This window comes from Symphodus melops (genome assembly GCF_947650265.1).
Source record: "Symphodus melops genome assembly, chromosome: 14".
Taxonomy (NCBI): Eukaryota; Metazoa; Chordata; class Actinopteri; order Labriformes; family Labridae; genus Symphodus; species Symphodus melops.
In genome coordinates this window covers 11,971,662-11,991,461 of record NC_136704.1, presented here as the reverse complement: position 1 = coordinate 11,991,461, position 19,800 = coordinate 11,971,662, and the positions used below count along the sequence as shown (strand labels likewise).

Sequence of the window (19,800 nt, the reverse complement as noted above, 5' to 3'; positions counted from 1 at the left end):
CATAAAAAGATGACTAAAGGGTCCACCATACATACACAGCATACAGCACGAGGAACATTCATGCGTGGAGAAATAAAATGTTTAATGAACATTTTAGCTTAATTGGCCTCTTGTAACTCGCTTTGAAACAATCTGAAAAAATACTGCAAAAAAACATTATGAGAACATTGCTATAATAATTATTATAGACATCGATGTGTTTTAATTTTGTATTTCACTGTTTCTCTTAAATATGTTGTGTCCAAACACTTTTTTATGTCTCTTATGAAACTTGGAATCGCCCTGTTAATAATAAGGGTTATACAAGTTTCCTTGCACTACATTAGCATAATATTTCTTCAGCATAATGCATCATGATGCTATTTGTGGCTCATTGGGACAATACAAAGCTTCACATTTATGCGGAAAACATAAAGGCTCAGTTCTTTGCGCGATTGCCTCACAGCAAGGATTCAAATCTGACAGCTGCTGCTTTACTGTCAGAGCGTGGCATCCCTCGTGTGTATATGGGTCTCCTCCAGGTGCTCTGTTTCCCACTGGCAGCCGACACAAACATGCAGGTTAGGTGGATTGAACACTCTTTAGCGCCCATGTGCAATGTGAATCCTTTCTTCTGCATGCACTCTTGCACACTGTGTGCTAGAAAAAGCTCCGCAGTGAACCTGATAATGTTGGTAGGAAATGGATGGTTTGATATCAGCTCCAAGACTCAAAAAGTCCATGTGAGTTTGTAATAGTAAGTTGAGAGAGAAATGCGGCGAAAAGGTGCTATTGATACCCTTCTCAGAGGAATTTATTGATTGAACGTCTTATTAGAAACATTACGAGGCCAGGTAAATGTTATACATGTAAGACAAAAACAATAGGTATACAAATGGAAACACGCATACAATGATTGAGAATCAATTAATGAATATGTGTTTTAAACAGCCGATATGAATGCTCCTCATTCATTTGATGCAGACCATCAATCCTGCATTTGACCTGAATTCAGATCTCTGAGGACAAAAACAAGGGACTGTTTCTTTCTACTGTTGAGTTCATTACTGCTGATAAAACAGAAGCTATGCTAATCATGTAAACTGAGCTTGCATGAGACAAAAGTTGAGTCATGGGTGTTGTGACTGTGTATGTGTGTTTTTATGAAAAGGTGTTGCTGGGTGATAGCACCGACTTGACAAAATTTCGGCATTTAAGAAGTGCCATATGTTTTCGCAGGGGAAATAATTTGTGCTGATCTGTAGAGTGAGTCAGATGCTTTGAGCTGGTAATTAAAGCTTTTTGAGGCTTCAGCAAAATTAAACGCTTTAAATACTGAACAAGTTTGAGCCATCGTATGAATCACTTGGATTATACTTACACATTAGATTGTTGACTGTTAATTGAAAAAGGATAATATTTCGATAGGTTCATCTCTTGGAGAAAACACTGACAAGACAACATCAACACATCCTTATCTCCTTCTGCCTGTCCTTAGACTCCTTACTCCCTTTTAATGTTTGTTCCCAACAACAACAACGGTCATAAACTGAGCATTTAGCCGTGAACAGCTTTTTCACAGCAGAGTCAACAAAACTTTGAAACTGTATATTCTCACTGTATTGTTCTTCAGTTGACTGAGTTCATTATGAGACCAGCAGGATTGGGGGAAAAGTCACATTTGGAAAATGTTCTTAGCCAAAACAAACAACAAAGTTGAACCCGAACAGACGAGGGTGACTGATGTAAGTGAGTTGGGAAATGTTTAAGCAGACTCTGACATGCTGTTGTGATGATGTTTAAACTGAGGTTTAAAGGGCACTAATTGATACCAAGTTAGTGATAAAGTTCTCTTATCATATGTATGTAAAACATGTTTTTAGGAATCACATCCATAACTTCATATGGACTACTGCCGTACTGCATAATATCAAAACATGTAATTTCATTGTATGACACGTAAGCATACAATGTGTTGTGGTACATGGCTTTAGCTAAAATTGTGCAAATGTATTTAAAAAGCCATCAATATGAATTTAGTAGGTGAAGCACACATATTCGAGGTGTCCATAATTAGTGTTAGAAACCACATTTAGAAACCAGAGGGTGTTTGCTGGGGGGAAAAAAAGAGGTTTTCCCTTTTTCTACATTCTTTTCAAGGGAATGTCATTTTTTCTTTTTTAAGAGATTCTGTGAACTTTTCCAGCCTTCTGGTCTGAAGATGCGGAGGTAAACTGCAAACTGTCTCAAGTCCTTTTCCATTTTATCCACTCCTCATTCCTCCCTTGGACTTGTTTTTTTTTCTCCCTCCTCTCACATCTCGCTCCTCTTTTTCTCTCTTTGTACAGTCCCCCGCATTAGGATGTCAGATCTCATTACAGAGGGAAGACAGCAGATTTAAAGGGGGAGAACAGATTGGTGTAATGGTTTGATGCAAAGACTTCATCCTATTTATTTCTCAGAGCAATTAAACAGGCAAAAGGGACAAAAGACATGCTATACTTAATTGAATATTTACCTTAAAAAAGCTCAATTTGTATACACGTCAGAATGATTTAATGAAAGTAAACTTTAGGAAATCCAGCATGAGGTTTGTGAATTTAAGTTTCTGGAGGGGAGGCAAAATAAAACCAGGCCAGACCGGTGTTTCTGTAGTGACAGATATGTGTTGTTGAATGTATGTCAAGTGAGAAAAATGCTCATTTCAAAACGTTCCAAACAGTTCTGTATCATTTATATATTTGGCTATTTCAATAGCTGTAAGAATACAACCTTGATACATTTTGATTTTGCCCAGTGATTCATGATTACAAAGAAATTTGTGTCCGTCTTCACAAAGATACTGCAGAGGGAGCGATGTTTAACTACATAACACCTCTTATCAGCAGCAATAGTTCAACCTGCCTACTCGATGGACCTGACAAATAGTCCAGGCAGTAAATGTACCCATTCTTACTGTCACCACCTGAGCTACGTGCGGGTCTGATGATAGGCTATTAAAGAGAAAAAGTACCAGATCCATTCAGAGAGGCTGTTATTCCCAGTGGTCAGAGTCATTAATACAGGCCAAGGTGGCTTTCATGAAATAAGGAAAGAAGGAAAAGGGGAGAAGAGCAAAGGATGAAGTAAAGGAAGAGAACGTAGGAGGGTGAAAGAAAGAAGTGGGATGGAAGGCATTAAAGACTGATATGCATTAAGACTGATTTGGCCTATGGCCCTGTTAACAACAACCCAAAATGTTATTAAAAAAAATTAACAAAACCCAAACTGTGATAACTGGTCAATAATGTAACAGAATGCTGAGCCCAACATTAAATAAGTTCTTACATTATTAGAAGAAACATATTTTGTCTGCCACATGATGTAATAACTCAAACCTAAAATGTAACAACTTGCTACATTTCGAGCAAAAAGTGACTACAATTTGGACTCAGCATTTTGTTACATTATCGACCAGTTATTACATTTTGGGTTTTGCTACATTGTTTTTTGTAACATTTCGGGTTGTTGTTACATTTCGGGCTCTAACAAACCTTCATCAGGGTCATGACTGTATGAGGCACTTCCATCCATCTGTACTGCTCAACTTAAAAAATAAAAAAAATCTGATCATAAAGCTGCAGGTGGAGAGACAAGATATGCTGTGATGCAAAATATTGCTAAAACAAAGCAAAATAATGGTTGTAATGTTTCTAAATATACTACACAATTACCTGGACATTTTTTTTCTCCAATTTTTTTTCTCAAAGTGACATAACCAAATGGTACACTTGGCCCTGTCGTCTGTGATGTACAGCCTATCTTCCATGCCGGTACCCTAAGTGGTTTCTCAATAAAAGGGGAACGATGACAGGCTTCTGCATTGGCTCAAACACTGACTTTTTTAAGTACTTCATATAACCATGCAACCAAACAAAACATGAACTATTCTTCTGAAGGAAAAGATTTCCCTGATCGGATAGATGAGCTTTAAGATTTATCAGAAACCAAAAAAAAAGATAGAGTGGTTAGAAAAATTGATATGAACACAGAATATATGCCTGAAAGCAGAAAAAAGATAAAGTGAGGAAGACTGATGGAAAAAAAAGTACGAAGAAATAAAGGACAGCATAGTGAAAAACTGCAGGCTGATTGAAAAAAAAAAAACACAATGTCTTCTTGGAAAAACCAAACAAATAAATGTGTAAACTACATCCTGAGGCTTTTTCTTGCTACGATGCTTCTTTGAGACAGAATTCATGTGAGAGACGCTATGACCGTGCAGGAATAATCGCTTGAAATAGGCCACATTAACCTGCAGTCCTCTGGGGCGCTGGCCTGGTTTAATCCAAGAAAGAAAAACTGCATGAAACTGCCTACACACATACACAGTGCTAACACACACACACACACACACTCACACCCACACACTCACGCATGTGCATGAACACACACACACACACACACACACACACACACACACACACACACACACACACACACACACACACACACACACACACACACACACACACACACACACACACACACACTGCTCCAATAATATTGCTTGAGTATGGATATGTGTGGTAGAGTAACACTGCAGACAGTGAGTAAACATAGGAGGGGGATTGCATGCTAAGGAGGGCTCATGCAGGTGGAGCAGATGTTTAGCAGCAACATGTTTTTTTTAAATTTATATATATATATATATATTTCCTCAGTTTTTTAGCTGTAGTGACAGTGATGTTAATGTACAGTAACACTCATGCCAACAATAAACATGGAAGTGAGCAGAGCTGTGAAGGGTAGGGAGCAATGGCAGGCAGACGGACAGGTTAAAAACTGGACCTGACTGTGTTGTTGAGCATGTTGTCAAACTCTTGTTGACTGTGCAGCACAAGAAAAACCTGCAGACTTTGGATTACTACAGATCTTTGTGTTTTCTGCTGTTCTTGCTACACGAGTGTGTTCGACAGATGGCACAAAGAACTGAGATTCTCAAAATATTAGGAAAAAAACCACAACCACAATTTGGTTTGTACTAAAATATGCACGATTGTTCCCCCTTAAACTTATCAAAAATGACCTTGCCCTCCACTATGTGTCTGCTTTTCTGGCCCTGCTAGTTTCCTGTTTTTTCACATTCTCCCTCCACCCGTCTCGGTGTTCTAAATTGGGCAAGGAAACCGGCACTGTAAAAACCAGCACATGTAATTACTGTCAATTAAATTGTTTCTGTCGTATCAAGCAGCTCCTCTTCATAGTTAAGTGTCCAGTTAAGTAATGTGGTGGCCCACGCTCTCAATGAAAACTGTGAGCTTCATTGCGCTGCGAGTGCCTTGTTTAAATTGGCCTTGAATTAGCCTGACTCTGTGCACCGTATAGACCTACCGTCTGCTGCTTTGAAAATGTTTTAGTGAAATACCCACACAAATGTCTCCCTTCTCTTTTCAGCAAAGGGATGACTTATGGCATTAATTACATTGATCCATGCCAGCGTAATGAAGCAATAATGTGTGCCTGCCATTGCCAAGAAAAGGCACAATGACATAATTAATGACTTACTGCTTCCCATGACAGCACAGCCCTTATCAGTTTACTACGGGCTATCATTCTGGGCATTATGAATCCTTATCGGACAACCTCGTAGTCCCTGCACATACCATTCACGTGCCTTTTAAAACATGCTGCACTGAGGCCAAGCCTTAATTCAACGCCTCAGTGACTTCAAGGTGCGGTTCGTCTTTGGTGTGTTGATTTACCTCTGTAGCTACATGGGCAAGGCACAGCAGGGGTAAAATTCTGTATAGGGTAGAAAAAGACTCATGCTGACAACCTCTGATGTAGAATTAAGTTCAAACAACATGAGACAATCTATTAAAATACTGTATTATAGAGGAAGCCTATTGTAAACCTCAAGCGTTACAATTAAATGAACACGGTCTAATCCACACTCTATTGATTTTTGTAGCTGCAGTACAAATTTTCTTTTGAGAGCTTTCTTATACCCATCTATTGAAACTACCAATACAAGACACAGTAAATTATGGATAACAGTGGATCCTCTCTGTACACATCTGAAGCACATTTATTTAATTAGCTCTGGCTTGCAAAGACAATCCCACCATGGCAGCACTGTATACAATGGTACCATCAGATATCAAAGCAGCATCCCACAAGAGTCAAAGCAAACCGAATGACCCCCGAACTCTGAAAATCTGCTTCAAAAGCTGAACTCTGTGCTTTCAAGCACTTCTCGCTCCTTTCAAGTGAGTCAAACTGATCAAGTCAAATGCAGGTCTAGAGTGGCATATTTACCGCTCGGATTCTGACCCAAATGGTAATGATAGCTGTTAAAGCTTGGCTGTTTAATGACATCGAGGGAGCTGTGAACGTAGCGTGACCGACTTGGGTGTTTTCATGTGGTTATGATACGGTAATGGGATTAACATGGCGTACCTAAACCAGCATTGAGATAAGCTCAATGAGGCCCTATTAAAAAGACATTGCTGGCAACAATGGAGTTACTGGGGGAGAGGGTGAGAATGAATGTGTGCAACTGTGTGAGTTGGATTGAAAATGGGCTCAAACTGTTCGTCTGTTAAAGTTGGGGAACATAGTACACGGTGTACTTCTTAACAACAGAAGATAGTTTATGGATTTTTTCTGTAAAAACTTTTTACGTTGTGTTTTCACAATTTCACTTCAAGTCAGGTTCACTTGTTTGAAGACTGCGGGAATGAATAACAGTAATAGGTGAGCTTAAGACTTTGTTTCCCTTACATCTAGATTCTGTTCACATCTGCCGATGTGATAAAGTACTGTAAGTAGTACCAGCTTTGTTTCTTCATTTTTTTGTAAATATTTATTCTTTAAACATTTAAAAAAAACTAGAGAATAAAAAAAAAACCAAGTACCTAGAGTCTTCTGTTGTGTCTTTCATCACTAGAAGTACACTGATTTACACAAGTCTATAGCAATTATGTATTGTTCTTCAGATCTTTGCTATGCCAGAGTTTTGGGGGGAGATAATTACAGGCTTGTCTTCTTCTTCTTCTGTAAATACATTAAGGGAATCTGGCTTCATGGATTGACACAAATAAAGACCTGGGCTACAAACTGTAGTGAAAACATCTTGCGCTGGGTAAACAAGCATAAAATAACATCTATACATGCTGTATGACTCCTTGACACAGTTGAATTTCCCCCCCGGGGACAAATAAAGGTTTTTGAATTTGAATTTGAAGTAAACTGACGCAGATAATGATTCCATTTAAAAAATGTCAAGTCTTCAGAGAAGTTCAAAAAATCTCTTTGATCAAATTTATCTTAAAACTATGGCCACTGTCTATAGAGTCTACGAAGGAAAGGGGTCCCTGTTGGAGATGTTTAAGGAAAGGAGAGCATGCCTACATCTTCTGTGATGTTGTTAACACAAACAAAAGGTACAGCTTTAAAAGAAAATAAAAATAAAGAAAGCATAATCTAGTATCACATAAGGCAAAACATACCGTAAACAGGGTGAGCAAACATAATGCAAACGGAAACTGAAAATAGAACTCCTGTAGCCTTACCGGTGTTGTTGCGATAAGGGCCTGTGTCAGGCCCTTGGCTTTGGCTGAGACTCCTCATGGGGCCCTTGTTGTGGTAGACACGTTCTTCATAGATGGGATCTATGTGGTGTTCTGGGGATCCCAAGGGCCGAAGGGGCTCTTGACTGTGCTGACTACTGTAGGAGCCACGAGAGCCTGGAGAAAAGAGAGAAAATAAAGAAGATGAGAGGAAGATAAGCGTGAGAGGATGAAAGAGAAGGGACTAAATAAGGAAGAGGCAAATGAAAGACAGGGTCAAATACATGAGTTAATGAGAACGGGACAGCCAAATTGATCGGAAAGAATTTAAAAGGGTAAGGACAATTAGGGAAATGATTAGAGGGGGGGGGGCAGGTTGGTGTGGATAAAAGGGGAAACAGGTTAAGTACATACAGTATGATAGGAACCAAAGAGGAGGAGGAGAGGGAAGCAAGATACTGAGATGAGAGACAGAGGATAAAGAAACATAAGGAATAAATAAAGATTGATGGAGATAGAAGAGGGAAAGGGGACAGGTGTGAAGATTATTGGTGAAAGGCAGTGCTAAAGATGATTAGAGTAAAGATACTATTTATCTCATGGACTTTTAATGGGGAGGGTGTTTGCATTATTTGTATGTTTTCTAGAGTAGAACATGTGGCAGAAAAATAGAGAGACATGCATTGCAACACATGAGATGGTGAGAAATGGGAAGAGATTGAGAGAGACGGAGTCAAAAAAATAGCAAGAGAGACAGGTGCCTCTGTATTTCATTTTTTTAATCTCCATGGAACACATTGCCAGTCGTCAGCTATAAAATAATAAAATGTAGTGTCCCCCCTTCTTGCTCCCTGTTTGGCAGGAATCCCAGACGAGGGGCAAGGGAGCCATTGACAGCAGGCAATTGTTCATAGAACAGAAGAACAAATGTCAGGTCTTCCTCTGAAAACACAGAGTGCAAAATTACAATCAGAAAAAGCTTAAGAAAAGGAGGAGGTTCAGCGGTGACACAGGGAAAACTATGAGCGAGTGAGAGAAAAAAAAAGGAGACGGTCTAGTGGAGCTAACTTTGTATCGTATCACATTAGCTCCTAGTCGATGACAAGTTGCGTGGCTTTGATTTTCCAGTGCATAAAGGGGGGCAATCGCAGTGCTTCAAGGCTAAGAATCAAACCCTCGTGAGAATCCACCATCAACTTCACACAGTCAAAACTCGTGAACCTTTCAGATCACATCAGAATTCGATGCATGTGAGGCACTGAACCATCTTGGTTGGATGAAGTGCATACATTAGAGTGCATACAGTTCTGTGTTGGTTCGTAGTTTGTTGCAGCTTAGCATTGCTATGCCAACTTAAGCCAAACAAGTCAATGTGGAATTGTTCTGCTGATAGCCGTGAATTCTGACACAGAAACACACTGTGGCTGTCTGCTATCACAAACCTCCTCTATCAAACTGTCTACATGTTTGAAACGGGGATGAACGAGAACCAGTCTGCGCTCTCTTTACTATGATTTTGCACAGGCAAAAAGGCAGTGGTTTTGCCTTATTAAGCCTGTCTTAAGCATGTCAGTGGAAAAGACATGACATGAGATGCAACGGTGTCCTCCTTTTAACAGCCTGGATAACGACTGGCCTGATTACCTGCTTTGCAACAGTCACTCTCTGCTAGGCAACAGTAGCCGGAGCGTAAATTCTGAAAATATCACACATCAATTTTGGAAATTAAATTGCAAGACTGGAATAAGATTAATTAAAGGAAAGGTGGATGGAGGGAAAAAGGAGCGAGAAAAGAAACAAATGTGGTCAGAATATGCATGAAGGGGTGCTAATTAGAGTTATGGACACACCCGCTAAAGGCATGACTCATCGCAGCTCCTTCTGCCTTCGTCCCTTTCATCTTTGAAGTCTTGGTGAGTTAGTTTTATTTCTTTATTCATTTTTTTTCTTGCCTTATGTGGGCCCACTTGTGTAAGAACTGACCTCTTTTTTTTTCAAAGAGAGAAGGAACTTAAGAAGAGAAGATAGACTGATGCAGAGAGAGAGAGAGAGAGAGGAATGCCCTCCCATCATGTTTCAATCTGTATTATATCTTAAAAGGAAAAGTCTTCTAGTTCCTAAATGCCTCAGTCTTCTTTGTGTAGTTAAACACAAAGCAAATTGAATATTGACCAAATCAACAGCAAAAAAAGAAACAGTTTTAAAAGAGTGTTTTCTTTGTTTCTTTTCCCTGTTATTGGCAGTACCTCCTGTTATTCTATGAGGGAAGGCAAGTATAAGGCTGGTTTTAAACTAGGTGCCCAGATCCGACAACACTCGCCTGGTTCATTTGGTTAGTGTGAACACAAAGGTGCCATGCTCGCACTGTACTCGGGGACTGTGTGAGTCCGCTTGAATGTATATTCGTCCACCTTGAATGTATATTCGAGTATGGTACCTGAGAGAAGTGAACGCATCCATGCTCAAACAAGGAAGTGGACTGCTATATGACTTCATTCTAAACAGCTCCTGTCGCTTCAAAAACCCTCAACCTGTTACTACATTGATGAAGGTATTCTTCATCGATGTAGCAACAGGGTAAAAGGACTGATCAATAAAAGATACTGACTCTTACTGGAGAACTACTGAACTGGGTCACTTCCCAAATCTTCTTAATCTTTTGATTCATCTTTTTAAACATTTCACTAAGGTTAAACAGTCAACCTGTGGTAGAGAAGGCTGAAAAGAGGCAGAAGTTCTGCTTTTACCCGATGCTCATTCTGACTAGACACAGGCATAGAATAAAGTTAAAAGGTAAATGGACTGTTTACTGACAAGTGCTTTTACTTTATCTGTCACATTAACCCATTAACACACTGATGGCAGAGTATGACAATGTTAAATGGCCATCATTAATAACTCACATTCACACATCAATGCTAATGCCAGCGTTACCAATTTGGGCTTCAGCATCTTGCTCAAGAACACGTGAACATGTGACCTGCAGGATCTGGGGATTCAACCCCAAACCTTACAATTGAGAGTCAACTGACTCTTTTACTGAGCCACTGCCCCACCGAAGGTGAGAAAAAAAACACTACATGTAGTTGCAGAAGAAGAAGAAAAAGATCTGGATGTGGATTTTCAAAATCCTTAAAACCCTTGAAAAAGTACCTCAGACAAATAACAAAAGAATGTGTCTGTACTTTCATGAAGAGCAGTTAAGCTGCTTCTCATGCTCTGAAGCACAGAGCCCACATTTGAGTAAAGCCAAATGAAAGAAGAAGGCTATCTTAAAGTACTTTCAGGCTGAATGGCACTTGTAATACAAGCCTTGAGAATTTAAAGTTCTTGAAACAGTGGGTTATCCGCACAATTTAATTAAAACAGGAACAAACAGCCAACCTCATATTAAATTTTACACAACTATGGACCACAGTTTCCACCACCCATTTAATTTTCCTGTTTGACATTCAGCCAACTCAATTTTGTAGAGTCAAGAGAGAAAGCTATTAACCAGTCAATGCAACAGTAGAAGGAAATAAAAAGTCTCAGTAAGCCTCAATGCTGCCTGCACTAAGACCAGTGTCATCCTAATACATTCAGCTACCAGACACATATTAGATCTTATTGGAAGACACAATAAGAATCAGAACCATTTCAATCCTCTTAAAGCAGGGTTCTGTTTGGTAGTCATCACAGCCCTGCTCATAATTTACAAATGCAATCACTGAACTGCTAGTGCATTCATTAAGAAGTTGTTTTCTATAAGGGGAAGACACGAAGATGCTCTGACACTGTTTGTAAAGTGCTGTATAAAGAGCAGATAACCCAAACATGAAAACCACCAACACAGTGATGTGGTTAATCAAAAATGTGCTTATTCAATCAGTGGAAATGTGAGACTTGAGATTTACTTTGGAAGGCAGCCTCATGGCCTTGTAACATAACATGCCAACCCACATTTTAGCACATGTGCTCCATTGACACATTATGCTGGAACAAAACCAACACAACATACTAAAATGATATCTAAATACTTTAAGAGATCGCAGTGCAGCTGATTTAGGAGCAGTGTAATCAGAAGGAAATGGGGCAAGGTTAGATGACTATGATGGAAATGCACAGTTGTGAGGTCGCTGCTCGTCTGTGTGTGTGTGTGTGTGTGTGTGTGTGTGTGTGTGTGTGTGTGTGTGTGTGTGTGTGTGTGTGTGTGTGTGTGTATGTGTGTGTGTGTGTGTCTGTGTGTGCGTGTGTGTGTGTGTGTGTGTGTGTGTGAGTGAGAGAGAGAGAGTGACAGGATGCAGGAGAGTGTGAAGTCCCACCTGCTAGACTGCCAGGCCTCTGCAGCGTAGCTGTAGCGTAGAGCTCGTGGGAGATCTTGTACTGGTCTGAAGCGTGGTGAGCTGCCAGCCGTTTGGGAGACAGTGTGGCATAGCTCCCTATGCCTGAACTCATCTGCAAAGACAAGTTGTTGTTTTTTTGTTCTTTTAATTCCTGTTAATAAGCTCAGGGAATAAACATGGAGAAAGCTGTCAGAGCTCTGTTTTGATTTCATGTAGGTCAGATGCAGATCGTTTGTACCTTTGTACCTATTATTGTAATAATAACAGTGGGAAACTATATGATGAATAGACTTTGGGTTTAGTAAAAAACATGCACATGCTTTGATCTAACCATCTCTTGAACTATAAAACATCATGGTTATTCTGCACAAACGCTGAAAATTGACATATTTCCAAGTAGGTGTCACTCCTGTAGTCTTTTTTAAAAACGAGTTCAATTAGACTTTGAGGAGTCGTGATGAAGATTGTATCTACTTTCATTTATGACATTCTTTTTTGTCCATTAGCATCTAATACCATTTAATTGCCAAGTGAACACAGATGTGCATTTTATTCAACAGGTGTCCACATTTTGAGACTCTTTACCTGGTGAAGAGGAGACAATGATGAGCTGGCCCCTCCCCCTGTTGCTGTGGAGTTGGGTGGAGATGCTACCCTCAAGGGAGACCCACCCCCTCCTGCAGTTGTCACAGCAACTGTAGTGCTGGAAGAGAAATGGAAAAGAAATATAGTTTTGTCAAAAAGGGGAATTTGTCAGTGGATTCATTCTGAAAGAGCAAAGAAAGATAATGATGAACAGGCGAAGAGATGTTTCCCTTCCAATAAATTAAAATGTATTGATGTTTATCATAATTTGTTTTCCCCATCTTTTTGTCAAAAACCTACCTTTGAAAATGATGTGTGAAATACAGTGGGCCTGATTCACTAAGACTATATTGCAGAAACTTGCAGCTCCAAAAATTGCCCTTGATTGCTCATTCCCAAGGTCTAATTCAGTAAATATATAGTTATTATGATATTAAGGCCCAAACACAGCTAAAACGCTGTCCTGCTCCGTAGACTTTGCCCTTGTTTTGCGACTGACGGTGGAGAAAGCTGTGCACATTTTACTGTTCTCCTTGAATAGAGCAAGAAAGAGTAACTCTGGCATCCTCCTGCATGATGGCTCCAGACAATGTCCACAGATGTGGATGAAGAGACAATGCTTATGTGCAAAGGGTTTGAGTCTTTTAAATATGCGTAAACAGCACACAGAAGCTGTTTGCTCTGCAGCGTAATAAGGGATGCATGCAACCCCCTATGTGTGTTCGGTAAATTACACTGCATCTTTTTAATTAAGTTGCACTGGTTTAGTGAGTGTAAAAGCAGCACAATCCTTATGTGAATCATCAAAATCAATGCCAATGTCCTTGTCACTGCAGCTCTTACCTGTACGACTTGGCAAGTCGATTAGCGGGAGACTGTTTGCTGGGAGAGGAGGAGGAGGGCAGGCGTTGAGTAGTAGAGTACCCTGGTGTGTCAGATGATGATCCCAGGCGTTGGAGTTTACTGGGGGAACCAGATCCGGAGCCTCCCCCTCCTCCAGAGAGGGGGGAACTGACACGCTGGGCGGGTAAGGTGGAGCTGGAGTAATAGATACCTGAAGAACAAGGAAAGCGAGAGTAAAACTCAATAAACACTGAAAGTAAAAGACTGAGCTCGAGTGTAGTGGGGAGACTTGAAGTGCCATGTACAGGGATGTCATTTAGAGGCAAAAGCCTGACATTTAACAACAGAATGACGAGAAAATATGTAAAACAGATGGTTTAGTGCCAGGACTGGTCAAGTATAAATTCGCGAAACAAAAAGTCAAAAAGCCTGTTTAACATAACAGTTGATCAGATGGAAAAGAACATTTATTCTAGTATGTTTATCCAGCCCTTAGTCATATCCCGTGAATCAATATTCAATACTGTATTTCACTGTGTGGAAAGGAGAGTACAATCTTTATTTGTTGATTAAAGAAAGTAATGACCTCCATGAATGGCCCACTTTTTAATTAAATTTGTATTACATTTTTGCATATACTAAACCATTTAGAATGTTAGAGTTCTCACCGAAACACAAGAGGGCCTCTTCAATGCATCTATGAGTCACTTTCAGCAATGAAATATGTAAACAGGAGTCGAGATAAATCATGCATTTTTAATGTCTCTGGCTGGGGTGCTGAAAGGGGTTTTGGTGGGAGCCGTCAATGCTTGGGGGAGATAACAGAAGAACATTTCTTTCACAAAAAGCTTCGCCCCAGCCACTTCATACAGTAATAACTAAGCGTCACTATGGATACGCGTCTGGCATCAGATCAGTGTGCTTCCTGGACAGCTTCCTTTGGGTAGAAAGTTGTTAACTTTGAACTAAACTTTGTCAAGGAAAGCTTTGGGATCCCCAACAGGAGCTGGAAGAGGATGCTGGATGTAGTCAACAACAAAAAGCCAGGCTGGACACAGAAAACAGTTCTTGTTCTATACTTTACAAATAAAGCACTCATTCTAGACCTCAGACCAAAAAGGATCAAAAGACGAGAGGAAGTAAAGCTTGTTGTAAATTACAGCAACACAACATATGAGAAAACTATAGATACCACAGGCTATGAGAACATGCTTCGAGTTACAAGGTTTTTATTCCAATTCTCATGGATGTCCATCAGTGTCTGCAAACGTCTTCTCTGCCTGTCTGCAGCGTTTCATGCTATGTCAGACCAACTTAAAACAAGTGCATGCAGAGAAACAGAGGAGAGGAAAGAGGAGAAGGGGAGGTGAATTCTTACCTGACCCTGCTCCAGTTTGTGATTGTTGCTGCTGGGCTGCACGGCTGGATGTCACCTGAGGGTGAAGGGAGGAGAACACAGAGCAAGTGAGGGAAGAAGAGCCATTGCATTAAAAAAAAGAGAGAGAGGATGAATAACTAGGGTGAGTAGTGGAGGAGGAAAAAAGGTCAGGAGGAGGTAAAGGGGGATGCTGAGTTTAAAATTATGGGTAGTAAGGGTAATAATGATTTGTGGCCCCAAAACTGATATGCACAATGAGCTCAGTCAAACCTTTGAGGAGTCCCCGATGAACCCAGAGGAGCCATTAATGAAATCCCCACTAGAATCAGAGGGGTGACTTAAACAGACTCTTTGAAGCAGACCATGACGTCCTAGAAGGCTAGCTGACTGAAATAATTTCACGTACAGCCTTTTTCACACCACCTACTCAAAGTAGAATCAAGGATTACACTGCCAGTTGTTCTTTTTTTTTATCAACTTTCGACACATAAAGCCTCATAAAAACTGACAACTTCTGATTTAAGTTAGACAGAGTACTGTGCTTTAAATTAAATTATGGAGATATAGTTGAGAGAAACCATTAGAAATAAATTGACATAAACCTGCTACCTGCTGCTTTACACACATTTAATTATTTTCATGGAGTCAAGAGACAGTTCATCAGGCGAAGTTAGAGCATACAGTGAAATGCTTTCTCTAACACATCCCATGCTGGTTGATCCTAATACATTCTCCTTAGTCTCCAGAGACAGTAGGGGGGGGAGCATATGCTGGTGCTTCATTGAGCCTTCTATAGCCTTATGCTTGAGGCTTTAAAGGTGATTCAAATACATTATTACTAGCCTGACATGGCTTCAGCTGTACAAGGTCACATTATGCAAGCACACAGTCACTGAGTCACCTTGAAGTGCTGTCATCACTGCCTGTACAGTTCTTATTCAGGACCTCAGAGACAGAAAGCTTACATTTTCAAACTTCAAGTTTTACAACATTCCCAATGTTATAAAGCAGAAACAGAGAGGAAAGCAAGCAAAACATCTTGCGCTTGCTTCATTAACGCGGTTAATGAAGCAAGCAAAAGAGGTAAAATTAAAAGTTTGTAATATCAACACTACGAGAGTTTGTCATGAAATGTATTTGTAAGTCATATATCTGACTCTCTTTCTGTGAAAATGTATATTAAGGTACAAGCACTCTTGACTAAGTACGCACTTATGTAAGAAAACACAACTTGAAAGACTGCAAACATTTCCTCATCCAATAAGCAGAGTATCAAAACATGCAAACAAACCCACACAGATATGTACAATCTGGAGCGATGTTAGAGAAGACACGGGCATTACAGTTCCAGGTGTGAATATTTGAAGCTGTTTGATTGCACAGAAACACTGGTGATGTACTGTATGCCTGCTCAGAAAAAAAACTGTCTTTGCATTACTTAAGCAACTCACGCAGGCCCACAATCTCTCCTTATGTTCTTAATGGCAATCTCTCTCTCCAGAGTATATACCATTTAGTATATTTCTACTTAGATTTGAGTCGATACCAGCCAGCTGCAGATAACAAGCCCTTGATTTCAGTGTTTGGTTTACATAAGGGCAAAGAGGATTTGCTATCTGACTTCTATTTCATCGAGGCAGAAAGTTAGTGGCAAAGTAAAGACAACACTAAAAAGGACTGAAAGTCCAGAGAATTTATGAAATTAGGAAAATACAAACTATTTTAGCTCCGATGTGAATGTTCCTGGATATATCATTCAGCTACTTTGTGTCTGTCTTGTGTGAACGTGGACACGCTCATGAAAGGGCAGAGTCTAGCATTCAAGCTTGAGTTGTTAGAGCTACCTTGATCTCAACACAAAAGAAGTAAATGTTGAAGGAAGCTGTATCATCACTTGGCAGCCCTGTTGGGTTGAATTGGGTTCGGTAAACCAATAGCACATATGATGGTACAATTACTGCTACAGCCATAATCTGTGGCACTGAAGCAAGAGATGAACATTTTTAACTTATCACATATCCAACTTACATATTTCCTTTTAGGTATGTTGTAATGACCCAATAGTTGCACATTTAATTTAAATAGTGGGTAAGTTATTTTGGTTTAGATCAATGGCTAAACATACAAAGTGAAGGACTGTCACACCACATATTCTCCTGTAGTTAGCACTTAAATCTGCAGCTAAATGAAAGGACTCTAACCATTTTAGTTGGGTTCAGTTAAAGTTCATTGTTTTGGTTTCTATTCTGATTTTAAAAACATAACATAAACATTACAAGAATAACAATTAAGACCTGACAAATAGATTGTTCATGACTGAATGCTTCATTTGGTTTCATTTCAACTAAGAAGTCATCAAGACTGATGTTACTATATTCAATAGCAACTTGTATTTAAATGATCAAAAATTAAAAAATGAGAACGCAGATAGAGTAAACTTTAAATTAGCATTATATTTCCCCTAAACACATTTTTGTTGTAAATCAGAATTTCTGGAAGACATCGGTGTCCATGCTTTCAATTCTAGAATCACATTTAACGGTCTCTTATAACAAATTCTTGAATCTGGTTGATTCATCCCAGCTTAGCTGAATGAATGACCTGGCTGTTCCAGAAATCACGAAGCAGTTATCATCACCGTTAAACTTTTTGAAACTCACACCTTAAAAATAATCTATTATTTCATTGTTATTTACCACTTTTTTAAATATAAATGGAGCCACTTTACTTTGATATCATGTTTTCAGTCGCAGTGTGAAAAAGAATCTGTAAGGTTTAATGGATATAATGCGATCTGTTGGTTTGAGATAACACAGAAAGTGTTCATAGAGATTTGATTATCAACAGTGTCTATGAGCCTCAATCCAGAACAGCGTGCACCATAAATCTCCACTAGAAGTCCCTTGAGTTAGTTTAGTAGGTTACTGAGCCAAGTGAGAGATCTTAGACTGATGAGATGCCGAACACAGAACAGAGCTGAGTTTTTAATGCATCAGATGACTTTACTGGGTTAAACACAGCAGATGTGCTACTAATCGAGATTTATTTCAGACACAAATGGACTTTAGACTTGTAAAGAGGTGAGGAGATAAATTAGAAGATAAACAGATGGTGATTCACCAGGTACACAACATAAACAGTATACAGTAGATGGTGTCCAACTGTTTGCTTAATGAACTAATGGATGTGAAGCCTGCACACTGTATGACAGAAAGGACTTTCTCAGTCATTCTGTGTCATGTTGCAGTGCTGCTCTTTTCCTCCTCCAGAAAAAACACTGGGATGTTTGAGGTGCCATGTATCCATGCATTATTAACGCAGGGCCTCTCAGGGTTATTAATACCCTACAGAGGAGTAGCAACATGCTGGACCTTTTACTCGTTTTCACACTCCTCCTGAAACAGGCACTACAGTTTAGCAAATGCACCGGTGCACATCAAATGGTTTTAGGGGTGCATTATAAACACCCCCATGTGCAAACACATGTGCACATGCCCGCAAGCGCTTCGACCAAAACCTGCATGTACTGCACATGCATGCAGGCTGTACCTGCTTGCCTATCTAGCTGCACTGGCTTGTGCGGAGCTATTCATGAGCAACAAACCCTGCTGACAACACTGGCCCCATTACACTGACAAGCCAAAAACATCAGAGAGGAGGACACACATATACACACACTAAATACCCACACTCATGCTCACATAGACAGAGATGGTGAGCAGAGAGGACAGGGGAAGAGGGGGGGGGGGGGGGGGGGGGGAGACAGTGCTATGGTGGGGAAGAAGAGGACAAAAAATCCTATATTCAGACAGAAAAAAACTCCCTCTGCTCTATCTTTCCATTTATACTCCAGTCTGTTTTTCTGTCTTTGCCCCCTGCTTTTCATATTTATTAAGCAATAGAATGGGAGCTCTCTTTAATCTGGGGCTTTAAAATGAGAATATAGTGGGGAAATGGATGTTTATAAAGACCGATTTCAGACCTCCTTCACCTTTCTCTTTCGAAAAACACATGAGATAAAACACACACACACACACACACACACACACACACACACACACACACACAGAGACACACACACACAAACGGTAAAAACCAACATCACAGGTCAGGGACGGAAAGAGTAATACAAATGTGAGCATGAACTTGCAAAGAAACATAAAACATATCCTAAAACAGTCACAGTTCTTGTAAAATCTGTCGACTATTATTGACTTTAAATATTTGCTATAACTGTGTGTCCATAACGATCTATCACAAATGGAACATTTGCCTCAGACACCAGAAATATCTCTTCATGGAGCGCTGCAGCTGCTCAGTGATGTGTGGGTTCCTATCTGAAAGTAAATGTGTGTGGGCATGTGTGTGTTACCATTGAAACTAAAGGATGTGATAATTGGAAATAATTTGCTCCTGTAGACAGGAAAGTCGTTTGGTGTGTTTTTTCTTTTTTCTGCTGTGATGAATGGATGTGACTTTTGTGTGTACCTTCATTTTCCAAGTCCTTAAAAATAAGACTCTCGCTGAGATCTCTTTGTGTGCATCTAATCACCGCCTTATTTTGGCCATTGAGCACCAACTTATCATTTACTTTGAGGAATTAGTATAATCCTGCCTCTCACATCCTCCAAATTATATACAAACTGCAAATGGATTGCTTAAAGATCCACGTGAGGTGGCTTGATTAAAGCAATTCAGCAAGGCTACTGAGATAGTAATCCGCTTTTAAATGTACGTTTTAATTTGATGAACAAGACTCCCCTGCTCTTATACTGAGCCAGGGCAGTGAGTTACAGTTTCATGTCAACAGATTTGATATTCAAGATGCTTCTAAAAAGGGGTAGAGGAAAAGGCGAGCGATGTTCACTGACTCTGTGATGGTGAAACGAGGAGAAGAGAAAATAAAAACCTATATACCTTTGCATTCCTCTCATTCTCTAATGTGTGAATTCCTTAAATAAGTACATTAGTATGAGTCAGTTGTGCATCTAGACAGAAGGGAACACTTTTCAGATCAGTCTCCTATATACTGTCATCAAACTTAACTGATGTTAATCATTTCTCCAGCCATTAGCCAGCTGTATAAGTTTCAAGAACAAACACTTTGAGTTCAAGAAATTCACTCCAACAGTCTTTA

At 39.8% G+C, this 19,800-nt stretch overlaps 1 protein-coding gene across 2 annotated transcripts in view; it reads right to left on the bottom strand.

The window, feature by feature from the left end:
* The window catches only part of ctnnd2a (catenin (cadherin-associated protein), delta 2a), a 244,958-nt gene that overhangs the window by 100,843 nt on the left and 124,315 nt on the right, over window positions 1–19,800 (bottom strand). For both annotated transcript variants that reach the window (XM_079361441.1, XM_079361442.1), the window contains exons 7-11: window positions 14,664–14,718; window positions 13,286–13,496; window positions 12,443–12,560; window positions 11,837–11,969; window positions 7,536–7,709 (exon numbers count right to left, since the gene is read on the bottom strand). In XM_079361441.1, the coding sequence (XP_079217567.1) occupies window positions 7,536–7,709; window positions 11,837–11,969; window positions 12,443–12,560; window positions 13,286–13,496; window positions 14,664–14,718 (691 nt within the window). The remainder of the gene's footprint in view (window positions 1–7,535; window positions 7,710–11,836; window positions 11,970–12,442; window positions 12,561–13,285; window positions 13,497–14,663; window positions 14,719–19,800) is intronic.